The sequence below is a fragment of the Carcharodon carcharias genome, chromosome 26 (genome assembly GCF_017639515.1).
Source record: "Carcharodon carcharias isolate sCarCar2 chromosome 26, sCarCar2.pri, whole genome shotgun sequence".
Lineage (NCBI taxonomy): Eukaryota > Metazoa > Chordata > Chondrichthyes > Lamniformes > Lamnidae > Carcharodon > Carcharodon carcharias.
In genome coordinates, this window is record NC_054492.1 from 43,779,424 (window position 1) to 43,793,737 (window position 14,314).

The 14,314-nt window shown below is 40.5% G+C and overlaps 1 protein-coding gene across 13 annotated transcripts in view; it reads left to right on the plus strand.

The window, feature by feature from the left end:
* myo5aa (myosin VAa) overlaps window positions 1-14,314 on the plus strand; it is a 203,624-nt gene that overhangs the window by 166,865 nt on the left and 22,445 nt on the right. For 7 of the 13 annotated variants that reach the window (XM_041174847.1, XM_041174850.1, XM_041174849.1 and 4 more), the window contains 3 exons: window positions 233-333; window positions 8,861-8,938; window positions 10,770-10,968. In XM_041174847.1, the coding sequence (XP_041030781.1) occupies window positions 233-333; window positions 8,861-8,938; window positions 10,770-10,968 (378 nt within the window). The remainder of the gene's footprint in view (window positions 1-232; window positions 334-8,860; window positions 8,939-10,769; window positions 10,969-14,314) is intronic. The other 6 variants (XM_041174851.1, XM_041174854.1, XM_041174853.1 and 3 more) reach the window with 1 other exon arrangement.

Below are 14,314 nucleotides of genomic sequence, written 5' to 3' on the forward strand. Positions count from 1 at the left end.
AACTATTGCCATTTAAATTATACGTGAACATTTTTTTTTGTTTCCTATCAGATCAGCTGAAGGAAATAAACGTTCCAGTTTCATTTATTTTTCACTAATGAAGGAATCTCATTCCCAAAGTTGTGCTGTTTAATGCTTGAGTTATTTGGCGGTAGAGAAACTGTTCAGTAGTGGAATCCTTCAGTGTTCATCATGTGACGTTGCTGGAATTCTCAATGAGTTCTTGTTGCAGGAGACGATGACGGAGCCGATGGTCCTCTTGGAAGATATATGTAAGATGAAGGATCAAGGGGAAATAACCCAAGCATACATGGGACTGAAGGAAACCAACAGGTAATAGCCCAATGCATTCTAGTGGGGTTTGGTGGAAAAGTGAGTGTTTTTACGTATTCATGTAACATTCCCATCATTTCTGTTTTTCCATTAATCATCACACCCCCTTCGACCTGTTTTGTTCTTTCATTACAGTCAGTAGCAGAGATTGATAATATATACAAGTGTAACTTCTATCAGAGTGAGGTAAATGACTGGAACAATTGTGAGCGAGTACTGCATAATGTGGAGAGATATTTCTCGTGAGCCCAACATGTGTGACTGTAGAGCTGTGTTCCAGAGTTTTTCAATTGCATCAGAGGAAAGATGTACAGCATATGGAAACAAAGATCTGGCTGCAAAGCTGATTCCTAATAGAGAACATCCTGTGTGCTTATCATTTACCCGCTTGCAGATCTGATAGTTAACCTATTTAGTTTGGTTTATGGATCTAATTGGAAATGCATTGCTTGTGCATTTAGTATAAAATTATTATGTTCTGATTTAATGAGAAGAGGAACTATTTTGACTTGTAAAGGTCACAATTTGATTTAAACCTATTCACCTCATTTCTGTTAAAGGCTACTCTTGGGATTTTGATTATATGGCTTTGATAGTGGACAGGGCAAAAAAGGCTTTGATAGTGATGGATACTCTTAGATTAACGGTATGTTTATCTTTATTCCATAAAGTTTGCACCTAAACTACTCTTAGTAATTGAGCAACTGTCATCCTTTCCAATTTTTTCAATGTCTGAAAGAAACACTGAGGGTGAAAGCTTGACTGAGAGATCAGTAACTCTTGTTTCAATGAGCTGCTCTGTTTGGCACTTGCCTGTCAATTTGCCTGACTAGTTCAGAAGAGAGGGCAGTGTTCATGTTGATTTGCCAGTTGGTTAGAAAATCTTTCTAGTGTCAGAATCCCTGAATAATTAACAGGTTGAACATAATAAAAGGGTGGATTAGCCTGCTGTTGTATCCTGCCCAGTGTGTGCATTGGCTAAATCTATAGTTGACTGGACAATGCCAGATGTTTATTATAATGAGATAATTTGCCTAGGACCTGACAAGGGCTTTGAAGACAATCTCCAGGTTAATGTTTTGTGAGCAAAATTATGAAGTGCCGGGATTTGTTTAGCCAGGGTAAGTAATTGCTTCGGCAAAGACACTAAAGCTGGAACTTTCTGGGACCTTTGACAGGCTCTGAGGTGTGAAGGCTGGCAAACGGGAAGGCACCAATAGCGTGCCAGATACCTTCCTGCTGTCATGCCATTTTGCCAGCTGCTGGGAACCCAATTTTTTTTTAACTTTTTCATGGGATGTGGGTGTCACTGGCAAGGCCAGCATTTGTTGCCCATCCCTAATTGCCCGTGAACTGACCGGCTTTTACTAGGTCATTTCAGAGAGCAGTTAAGAGCCAACCACATTGCTGTGGATTTGGAGTCACACGTAGATCAGGCCAGGTAAGGATGGCATATTCCCTTCGCTAATGGGTGGGTTTTTACAACAATCAATGATAGTTGTCATGGTCACCATTATAGAGACTAGCTTTCAATTCCATATTTATTAATTGAATTTAAATTCCACCAGCTGCCTTGGTGGGATTTGAACCCAAGTCCCCAGAACTTAGCTTGGGCGTCTGGATTACTTGTCCAGTGACATTACTGTTACACCAATTCCTCCCCCTGAACTACTCATGTCTAGTTAGGGGCCTATTTTTGCCCAGGCGGTGGGGGAGGCTGCCAAGTGAACCCTGCTGGCCCACCAATAGGCTCCAGGGGAGGAGTCCCCCTTTTTTGGTACTCGTTGGCACACCCCAGCGGAAGTAGCCAGACTTGGTGCTTACGTGCCGCCTGGTCCTCAGCAACCTCCACCCCTCTCCTCCTAAATTTAATCCCGTGCCCCACTCCTTTCCTGTAGCCCCTCATAAGAAACAGGAACAGGAGTAGACCATTCAGCCCCTCAAGCCTGCTTTGCCTTTCAATAAGATAATGGCTGATGATCTGGTGTTTCAATTTCTACATTCCCATCTACCCGGGAAACCTTAGATTCTTGTTATGCAAGGGAATTAATCTATCTCTGCCAGTGATATAGCCCTAGTATTGCCAATCATTCTCCATGACCAGAGTTCCCTATCTCTAAGATCTTCCTGGCAAATCTACACGGCATGCTGTCTATATTAGAGAAACCCAAAACTGTACATGGCTTTCTAACTGTGGGCTAAGCTGAGGTAAAACTGCACACTATTTAATGCAAAAGCCTGTAAGAATCACTTTAAAAATATCAATTTATTTATAAAAACGACGCTGTTACCAGAATTCATAGAGTCTCAGAGTATTACTGTGCAGGACGAGGCCATTTGGCCCATCGAATTTGCGCAGGCTCTTTCGAAAACAATCCAGTTAAAGGTTCTCTTTCCCCATTATCCTTTTAATTCTTTTCTGCTTCAAGTGTTGATACAATTCCCCTCTGAAGGCTACTACTGAATCTGTTTGCAGCCCAATATCGAGCAGCGCAGTCCAAATCCCGATCATTGATGAGGTAAAAGAGCTTTTCCTTATGCTGCCCCTGGTTCTGTGCACATTATGTAAGTTTCTAGAAACCGAGAGTTACAGGACGCTGAAACTCCAGTACTCTCATACTGTTTATTTCAAACCCTCTTCAGAGTAACATATAGAAAACAGACCCTCCTCTCTGAGAGTTTCAGTTAATATCTAGTTTCAGATTTTCTCAAATGTGCAATCTATATATAGTTGTAACAAAGTGCAGCTACATTTATAAAGCTGTAGATATCCTGCTAAAATTTGAATTTGCCAGCAATTTTTTGTTTACTCAAGATGTACCTATTAGAAATCATAACGAAACTAGAATACCGACAATGTTAGCTATTCCTGTGAAGCAGAACAGCATTGCAATACACCAGTAAAATACAGCCGACAAAAAGTAGTCATGTTTATAATCAAACACCACTCAAAGTCAAATATCAGCTGATGTTTTTCTAGCTAGACTTGTGATGTAAAATACTAAAGAGTATTTTTAGGACTTAATTAATTTAAAATCAATTTTAATTGTTTTGCAGAAAGTTTAAAGGGTCCAGTTTTTGGAGAAATTTGTGTCAGAAAATATAACTTGTTTTCTGCCTTTCATAAGCACATAAATAGGAGCAGGAGTAGACCATTCAGCCCTTCGAGCCTGGTTTGGCGTTCAATATGATCATGGCTGATCTTCTACCCCAGCTCCACCCTCCCCATATGCCTTAATTCCCTTCATATCCCAAAATCTATCCACCTCTGTCTTAAACATATTCAACGACTGAACATCCACTGCTCCCTGGGGTAGAAGAATTCCAAAGATTCACAACCTTTTAAGTGAAGAGATTTCTCCTCATCTCCATTCTTGATGGTCGACCCCTTATTCTGAGACTTTAATCCCCACGTTCCAGATTTCTCAGCCAGGGGAAGCATTTTCTTAGTATCGACCCTGTCAGGCCCCTGAAGAATTTTCTATGGTTCAATGAGATCACCTCTCAATGTTCTGAATTCCATTGAATATAGGCTTAGTCTGCTCAATTTGTCCTCTTAGGACAATTCCCTCAACCTAGGAACCAATCTCGTGAACCTTTGTTGCACTCCCTCTAGGGAAAGAACGCCCTTCCTTAGATAAGGGGACCAAAGCCTTAGATAAGGGGACCAAAGCTGCACACACGACTTCAGGTGAGGCCACACCACTGCCCTGTATAATTGTAGTAAGATTTCTTTACTCTTATGCTCCAATCCTTTTGTTTCCTTTCATTTACAAATTTTGCTTCAAGTAACTGCAGCATTCAGCAGTTTAGTGAATACTGCATAATATGATTGTCAATCTGCTTCATATATCTGTAAACCTGGTTTAAAAGAAGCCCTTAATAGCAAGCATTAGAACAATATTTCCAGATTTGGATTATTGGCTGTACATACAATTGTGGTGAATGTTTTTCAGTATCCACACAACTTAGATCAGTTTTATAATGCTCTGTTTTTGAGATCTGGCAAATTACAAAGTCCTGCTATAAAAATCATGTTTGTTAACCGTGCTTTATCTCTGGATCTTTTTCATAATGATATAATGAAAGGCTGGAACTTTTTACTGATGATGTAATTAATAAGCAGTGCAATTGAGCCATGGAAAGATTGACAGCACAGAAGGAGGCCATTCAGCCCATTGTGTTTGTGCCAGTAGTGTCACAAACCTGAATCATTTGTGGTCTTTCCATCTACCCCAACCCTTATTATTTGGCTGGAGGGAAGAAAAGCAATTTTTAGAATCCTCCATTCCTGTCAACGTTACAAATTGCTCATCCTGGATTAGTTTGGGCTAATGCCCGATTGGTCTAATCTTTCTTAGCCAGTATTCCTTGGGGATTGCTAAGCTGGTTCTTGTGCCTAAATGCTCTGCAGTTGCGTAAGGACTTCTATCCACATGAGGAGGGAAGTGATGCACAATCAAGCAAAACTCTACCTATGTGCAGTTCTCGCTAGTTTGGTTTGGAGACATGTAGACACGGTAATAGGTTTCCATAATGGTCAGGCACCCAGCTAACTGAAATAAGAGACACTGGAGGATGCTAGCCAGGTATGGTTGGGTGTAATTCAACAAAAAGAAGAGAAAACTATGTGACCTTATAAACTGTTCCCTCAGCAAATCCAACCAAAACTCATGTACCATGGGGTGCAAGTAATGATTACAAAGATTATCAGATGTCCCAGGATAGACTTGTTCAACTATAGCTTTATTTACTTTTAAATTTGTTCATGGGATGTGGGTGTCACTGGCTAGATCAGCATTTATTGCCCATCCCTAATTGCCCTTGAGAAGGTGAGCCAGCTTTTTGAACAGCTGTTGTCCATGTGTCGTAGGTACACCCACAGTGCTGTTAGTGGGGGAGTTCCAGGATTTTGACCCAGCTTCAATGAAAGAATGGCGATATATTTCCAAGTCAGGATGGTGTGTAGTTTGGAGGGGAACTTGCAGGTGGTGGTGTTCCCATGCATCTGCTGCCCTTGTCCTTCTAGGTGGTAGGAGCCACAGGTTTGGAAGGTGCTGTCAGAGGAGCCTTGGTGAGTTGCTGCAGTGTATCTTGTAGATAGTACACACACTGCTGCCCCTGTGCGTTGGTGGTGGAGGGAGTGAATGGTTAAGATGGATGGCGGGTGGGTGTCAATCGAGTGGGCTGCTTTGTCCTGGATGGTGTCACACTTCTTGAATGTTGTTGGAGCTGCACTCACCCAGGCAAGTGGAGAACATTCCATCACACCCCTGACTTGTGCCTTGCAGATGATGAACAGGCTCTGGGGAGTCAGGAGGTGCAATACTTGCCTTGGAATTCCTGGACTCTGAGCTGCTTTTATAGATATAGTATTTATGTGGCTGATTTAGTTCAGTTTCTGGTCAATGATAACTCTGGAGATGTTGATTATAGGGTGATTCAGCAATGGTAAGGCCAAAGCCTCGAAACAGATGAATCTAAGACCTGTCCACCCCATGGATTCAGTAACCTGGGACAGCCCTAGTGTCATCCCAAATTTGGCTGCCAAACAAACCAGTAGGAGGAAAAAAATAAGGGTTAAATTTTTTAAGTCTGTAATCCAAAGCAAGTAAATGAGAAGGGGAGTGAGCAATGTAATTAAAAAAATTAAACGAGGTATCAGGGCAGGTAGCTGAAACAAGAGTTACCTGTGCAACTGGTGCTGGAAGAATCCTTTGTCAACCAGTTCACTTGATTTTTTTTGGTTATGTGGAATGACAGCTGTGACTATCAGGCATTTCGAAGTACCTGTAGATCCTGCCAAACTGGAATTAGCTGATACCGGCATGAGTCATAGGAGATTAAAGCCTGTGAGTAAGGTCTTGTTATGGCCTTTTTAAATGGAATGGGATGGGGAGAGTTCTTGCTAACTGCTGAAGCATCATAGCAGATCCGCCTTCTTCTTGCACCTAGCAGTCCATTACTTCAATGAGTTTGCTAACTAATGTGGCCAAGTTAACATCACAGTTTTTTAATAGTCCTTCTGCTTGTGTTTTTGGATTAGTTAGATTACTGTAACAATCGCTGCTTTTATGTTGGCTGTAAAACAGATCAGGATGGTGCCTGCACTAAGAAGTTGATGACAAAGGAGTTTTCAGATACTGCTTACAGATGTTTCCTGGAGAGCCCTAGGCAGCTGTAAGCCTTTCAGGGCCAGCCTTTATAAAGACAGTTTGCTGACACAATTTATCAGGAACAGGGGAATCAGCAAAAAAAAACATTTTCTGTGTGGGAGAAGTGTTTAAGAGAAGGTGACATTGTGGCATTGAAAGACTGGACCTGAATCAGTCCGCTGTGACATATTCAGTATTTGAACCAGTCTGTGGGGTACTGTCAATAATTAGCCACTGCTGGCTCAGTAATGAGACTAGAATGAGTAGTCCTGTCACTGGGGGCAGAATTCAGCCACTTGTCCCCAAATAACAAAATTTGATAGCTGGATAATTGCCAGTTTGTCTATATTTCTCCACAACTTTTTGCCTGTGAGTCATTGTACACGAATTGTGCGTGTTGCTATGAATTTGTTTCATCAGTGTTTGAATAAAAGCTAAGATTAAAAAATCTGATAGCTACAGTCATGACTTATACAAGTGGCATGCAGGTGTACCAGAGCTGTAAGGCAAAACTATAATTACCTTCCTGAATCTTTCAAACTATTTCCTTGGGTTAGTGAGGGTAAGAACCAACTGGAGTTCCTGCTCCTGATTGTAGCTACACAGATGTGGATGTTGTGCTTACCTGTGGTGCATTCCTCCACAGTCAAATAGCTCGCTAACACTGTCAAGGCACATTGTCAATGGCCACTTGGATCAAGTGTCAGAAGGCAACCACTTGTCATTGGAACTATACCCAAAAAAGGAATCAAAGCCTTCAGGAGAGAAAGCGAGACAGGCAAAGGAAGTATTGAACTAGAATGTTCCTATTTTATTGTTAAAAGGGGCTTGCTTTGGGGGCCGCTTTAAGGGTGTCAGGAATCATACCAGCATTCCAGGAGAGCCTGTGAAATGTTGCTCGTGGCTGCAGGTTCTGGAGATCTTTTAAGTAGAAAAATAGCCTTCCTTTCCCGACAGCAATTTGTCTGAATTGATGCTTAACTGAGTGATTTTAACTCCGAGCAAAGTAAACTCTGCAAGTTAATGAATTTGTATGGGATGTGCAAGTCCAGGGTTCCTATTCCACTGGTGAACGTGCAGCGTAACTGGACCTCTGGCCACCTACAGGTCACGTTGACCCCATTTCCTGTCACAGGGACAGGGGTCATTCCAGAACTTGGGCGGGTGCCTACATTGGCGCTTCAGAGGTGCCTGCATCAGTATGCCAGCAAAATATCGAAGTTCCATCCAGGTACTTAGAAAGGAGGACCCTAGGAACTGAAGAAAAAAGGATCTTTTTTTTTTCCCTGCAGTTAAGAGAGCAAATTGCTGACTTTTTCAAGGTAATTCAATTTGTCTTTGAGCAGTGATAGCTGTTCCTATTTGCCAATTGATGATGCACTGGGCACAATTCTAGGAATGCGCTCTCCCGACTAGATACTTTTCAAAGACTCGAGCAGACTTGGAGAGGACGAGTAGAAGATTCGTCTCGCAGCCTCTTTTCCCCCACCTTCCCCCGAATTGGGATTTGGGCTGTGGAGCGAATTGAGTGGAAACCTGGCGGAAACCTAAATTTCAGTGCCCCAATCGGCAATTGGACAATTCACCCAAATTCCACTGTCACACATAACCAGAGCTCGAGGCCTCTTGTTTTGAACCTGTCATCAATCAGAGGCATAAAATGCAGCCAACCCTCGTACCTGATTTTTGCCACACTTTGGTTTTGATATCAGTTGAACTATGAGAGTATTACACCAGTGCCATGAATTGGGAATAGGATAGTTACTTGCCGTAGGAGATGGGTGGCCAGACTTCACATTATGCTTCAACTATTCAAAAACCAGTATTTTCAACATTGTGTTAAACAAAGTCTGAAATAAAATCAAAGTGCTGGAACTACTCAGCATGTCTGACCGCATCTGCGAAGAGTGAAACAGGAATTAATGTTGAGTTGAATGTAACTTTTCTTCCAGCATCTGCAGTACTTTGCTTTTTCAACACAAAAATCAAAGCAGTACTGTCATCACCATGGCAGTGACTCATTCTGTTATTGCTAGACAAAAAAGTCAGGTAGTTTTGGTCATCGTTTTTTGGGATGGCATCCACTTTTTGTTTGATTATGAAGCACTTTTTTTTTAAACGTTAACCAAACCATAGAATTGCAAGTTGTTAGCACCTTCCCAAAGTACAAACTTCTGATTTCTGAAGTGGAATGAAATGCGAAATGAATATTAGATGATAAATTAATGTTTAAATAATATAATATCAAATGATCTGACTGTGTTTCCCTTTTGTATGTTACCATCATTTGTGAGCCTTGTCATCAACATTTCATACTCATTCCCATCATTTGTCCCTTGTTTTCTCTGTTTGCGTTTTTGTTCTCATTGAAGACCGTCACAGGACTGCCATTTGCTGAATGAGGATGGAGAGCTCTGGATGGCTTATCAAGGGTTAAAACAAACCAACAGGTTACCACATTTACACCTAGGGCTTTTCTGCGTCTGCACTTTGTTTGTCACTAACCAGAGATCTTTGCTGTGCACTTGTGTCACAAAAATATGCTTTGGCACGTTTTAATGTTGTATTAATGTCACGGTGAAAAGTACTCATATATAGAGTTAGACTTGCTGTGTTAACAAAGCTTAAAGCAGAAAATGTCAGAATTTGTCATTACAAGTCAAATCTAGTAGTGTGTAGTGAATTCTAATTCGATTTATTAATTGGCTGCTCTGCTGTTACTTCAAAGTAGAATTTTTTAATGCACATTTCCTGCTTGTTGGCAATATAATCCTTTTTAACAGCTATGTACTGCTAATCCTAGAATAACAGAAGTAAGGAGGTTGTGAAATGTTACCTGGTGGTGGCAGCTTTTAAAACCTTCAAACATGTTAGGATTAGTCCCTTTCCTAAATCAAGAGTGATTGAAAAAAGATCAGTTGATAGAGAATGAATTTTGATTTCACTGCAAAGATTGAAATGCAGAGGAGGGGGAATCATGCTGTGTGTTATCACACTGTCCTCTCACTTCCAGCATTGAGATCTAACCAAGACTGGTGGCTCTCTGCGAAAAAAAGGCCATCTCAAAAAAAAAATCTGGAATTAAAAGTCTGATGATGACCATGAAACCATTGCCAATTGAGGTAAAAACCCATCTGGTTCACTATTGTCCTTTAGGGAAGGAAATCTGCTGTCCTTACCTGGTCTGGCCTACATGTGACTCCAGATCCACAGCAATGTGGTTGACTCTTAAATGCCCTCTGAACAAGGGCAATTAGGGATGGACAATAAATGCCGCCCGCATCCCATGAATGAATTTAAAAAATTTCTGTTTCTAACGAGCCCAACACAAAATTATATCTGAAAAAAAAAAGAAAATGCTGGAAAATCTCAGCAGGTCTCACAGCATCTGTGGAGAGAGAAACAGAGTTCACATTTCGAATACATATGACTCTTCAGAGCATTTGCTTTTAATAAAATTATACCTAGTTACCAATCCTACTCGAACATGCCGCAGCAGTGTCTTGTGTGGGAAATGTAAATGTTCCATCAGTACAGAAAAGAGCAACTACTCTGGGCCTGAAGCCAATGGATTGGTAGAGTAAAGGGAGCTTTGCTTTATAGCCAGTGGTGCTATACCTCGACATTGGGTTATTGTAATGAGAAAGTTGCTCAGTGCTTGAATCCCTTATCTTGACTTGTGCAAACTTTCATGTAATTAAGTCAAAAGAGATGCAATGTTCGTCATTGAATACGGGCAGCAAGCAAGTAGACTTTTCAACCTCATACTTTCTAGTAGAAATGCCATCTAATCTCAGACAATTAACCTGGGTTCCTCCTAGCACCTCAACTGTTATGCAGTAGTAACCTTTTGCTATAGCCGTGTTGATGTTCCTTTTAAGCCAACTGAACCGATTTGCAAGGCACAATCTTCAATGTGCATCCAGGAGCAAATTCCTTGTAGCTGTTATTGTTGATGTCATGTTGCTGCTTTACATCTTAAACCTTCACAAAGTATTACATCACAAATGTTTATATTAAAGTTATTTAAGGTTATTGTTGTGTTCAATAGTTGGGAAATAAAAAGGAAGTGATAATACTTGACTTTCATCTTTATTTTAAAAAAATCATGAATATTTTCATTCATCCACTTGCCTGTACCACTTTGAGAGGTTTAAAGGATGTTGTGTCCTGAAAACAGCACAAAGCAGCAGTTATAGCCTTGAGTGTTGACCGCTCTGAGTTGGGAGTGTTGATTTAGTAAGGCACGGTTACAGTTTTATAATGCCTTCTTTTCTGCAGATTACTGGAATCTCAGCTTCAGGGCCAGAAAAAGAATTATGAGAACGAGTTGGAGATTTTACATGGGGAGGTTCAGAATCTCAAGGAGGAGATAAATCGTCAACAGCAGCTATTGGCCCAGAACTTGCAACTGCCACCTGAGGCCCGAATTGAAGCCAGTTTGCAACATGAGATTACTAGATTAACCAATGAAAATCTTGTAAGTATCACCTTGCTTTTTCAGAACAACAGTGCAACAAAATACATCAGTGTAGGTAACAAATGAAGCCCATTTCCTTTTTAACACTTCTACATGTACAAACTACAAGCCATAGTGTTTAGATGCTTGTTGTTTACAACTATAATTATATGCACAGCATCAGCAGAATTATTTACCCAAACGTTCTGATCTGAGAAAAATGGGCATGTTTATTGATCCATCATTGTAAAATACTGTAGTTCAGTAATGGGACTAGGTGTAGAGCTTAGTCAAAGCAGAAACAGTTTTTAATGTTGGCTATATAAAATGGAACCAAAGAAGAAAACTTTCTCTTTAAGTGTAACTATAGGAAGAGGTAACTTTTAGTCATCCAGCATTACCCTCAGAATGTGAAGTAACTTTTAGCGGTTCTGTTATACTATGATTGTTCTTGTGTTTTCCAGTTATGACAAACAACACAGAACTCTTAATTTTGTTTTAGAATTGTGGCAGATTATGCATGCAGTTTTTCACTGTACACCATCCTGGCAATGCACAGTTTAACTGTTGGTATCCTGGTGATGGGAACTTTGCTTCTTCAGCATTTCTTTCTGACTTCAAATGGATCTTTGGCATTTCTGAGATGATCCATTAGGCAAGAATCACTTTCCATTCAGACTGAAATGGCCAACAGATGCTGGTTCTAAACACAATATTATCATGGACTATGGAGTGAATAATGGAATCAATTCATCCTGAAAAGGGGATCTATCATTTTGGCATTTCCTCATAAATGTTAAACATGTGTCTACCCCATCCCAATTTTTACGTTACTCCACATCTAGCTAAATAATCATATGTGTGGGGCAGTGAAGAGAAATGCTCTCATCTGTCATTTGCCATTTTAGTTATTGCTCTCACAACTTGCAGAATCCAGGTATAGTACGTGCCATGTAGTGGCCTCAATTTCCACAGCCCCCAAATGAAATGAAAACAGAGGGCAGTACCTTCAAAGCTGATGTGATAAGAACAAAAATAAATGGGTAGCTTGGTCTCTTTACCTCCTCTTTGTATCTGAAAAAAATGGGATGGTTGCTCTCCAACTTCCAATAACATTAGCTACAATTTTACGAATGAATGAATTAATATTATTGCATAACATGGAGTCTAACTGAAAACATCTGCTTCAGCTTAGTACACTAAATTCTTATTCAATAACTAAACTGATTCAATTATTTATCATTAACTAGTTACCAACACTAAGCTTTTTAATAAATTACACATGGTGTAATGTTGGTGCTTCAGTATGTCATGCCAGAAATTAGGATTTGCGTACATGTGATAAATTTTGGCTTCTTAGTGAAAATTGAGTCCTTCTCATTGGGAAAACCACAGAGCCAAGTCAACTGGAGAGCAGCATTGATTGAAGCAGGGGAGAAGATTATAATCTTAAACCTTCAGCCAGAGAGCGTGTGACATGGGGAGAGGGAAGGACAAAAAGAATGGATGAAAGGGATGGAAAACAGACATTTGCTACCTATTTAAGTATCAGGTAGCAAAGACAAACTGGTAGATGCATCTACAGTGTATAACAAATGAGTTGTTCCTAATGAAAAGAGAAAAACCTAGCCACACCAGTTCAAATGTTTATCCTGAAGAGGTGCAGCTTTATAAGTTACACAATGGACAGCAAAAGGACGTGTGGCTCTGAAAGCTAATCATCTGGGCTTCCTGAAGGTTCTGTCAGTAGATGCGTTGTATTTTGGTTGTATTCTGCCAGAGTTCCTACAGCTCATTGCCACCCAATGCCTCTGCCAGAAATTGTATATTTAATGGGTATCAGGTTAGGACTGGGGATGTAGTTTGGCCGTGATGGTCAAATAGAGATGATACAATCTCTCCGAATGGCTGCTGACACCTATGGCATTGTACTCAATGAAAGCCATCACCTTCAGGAGAGGAGAGAAGATAAGATGATTGTGGAATCTCAACAGAAATGTGTGTGGCTGCTGCTGCACAAACAAAATACAACAGGCCAAAATGAAAAACTGCACCTACTAATAATCTGAAATAAAAAAACAGAAAGTGGTGGTATTGCACAGCAAGTCAGTTGGCATCTGTAAAGAGAATACACCAATTATGACATGAATTCTGACACAGGGTAAGTCATTAATGCCACAACTGTGTCTTTGCTCCTTACAATGCTGATTGACCTGCTGTGTACTTTCTGCAATTCCCTTTGTATTTCACTATAATATTTGCAAATTATACTTAATCCATTGTTTTCCATTTTTGCACTTGTTCAAGTGGAACATCTTGGCTTCAACATTGGAGGAATTAGGGGCCTGTAGGAAGTTTTTTAACATTTATCTTTATATCTTGCATTTCAGTTTGGAGAACAGGTTTAACTGGTTGTACTTATTACACTCACAGTTACCAAAATCACATTACAGCTCATTATTGCACTTAATTCTGCTGATACACTTCAAATATTTTCTACAAAGTAAAGTAATATCAAGACTTATAGTTTAAAGTCAATTGTTTACTCAATAACAGGAGTCTAGCAGCAGTTGCTACTGTAGAAATGGATGAGCAGTAAATTTAGCTTAATCCATGAACACTTTACAAACATGCTATACTTAAGGTAGAGTGACAACAATTACTGTCCTCTGTACTTCACAATATAGCAATGATAGTGCCTTTCAGAATGTTAAATTAGACTTGTATTGGAGGCAGATCAGTCATGCAAGAAGCTTGACACTGTCCAGGACAAAGCAGCCCGCATTGACACCACATCCACAAACATTCGCTCCCTCCACCACTGATGCACAGTAGCAGCAGTGTGTACCTTCTACAAGATGCACTGCAAAAATTCACCAAGGCTTCTTAGACTTCATGTTCCAAACCCATGATCACTACCATCTGGAAGGATAAGGGCAGCAGGTACATGGGAACACCCCCACCTGGAAGTTCCCCTTCAAGTCACTCACCACTTGGAAATATATCGCTGTTCCTTCGCTGTCGCTGGGTCAAAATTCTGGAACTCCCTTCCTAACAACACTCTGGGTGTACTTCAGTGGTTCAAAAAGGCAGCTCACCACCACTTTCTCAAGGGCAGCTAGGGATGGGCAGTAAATGCTAGCCCAGCCAGTGAAGTCCACATCTCATGAATGAGTAATAAGAAAAAAATAAAAAACTATACCATAATTTCATGCTGTTAATGGACCGATCTTCTGAGCAGTCATTTGATGCAGCGATGCTTCTTCAATCAGACTCGCAAACTCGAGCAATTCATTTCAGATCCTGTTGAGGCACTTCAGCAGCTTCTTATCGCAGTCTTGTTGATCATCCACTATGCAAGTTGTTT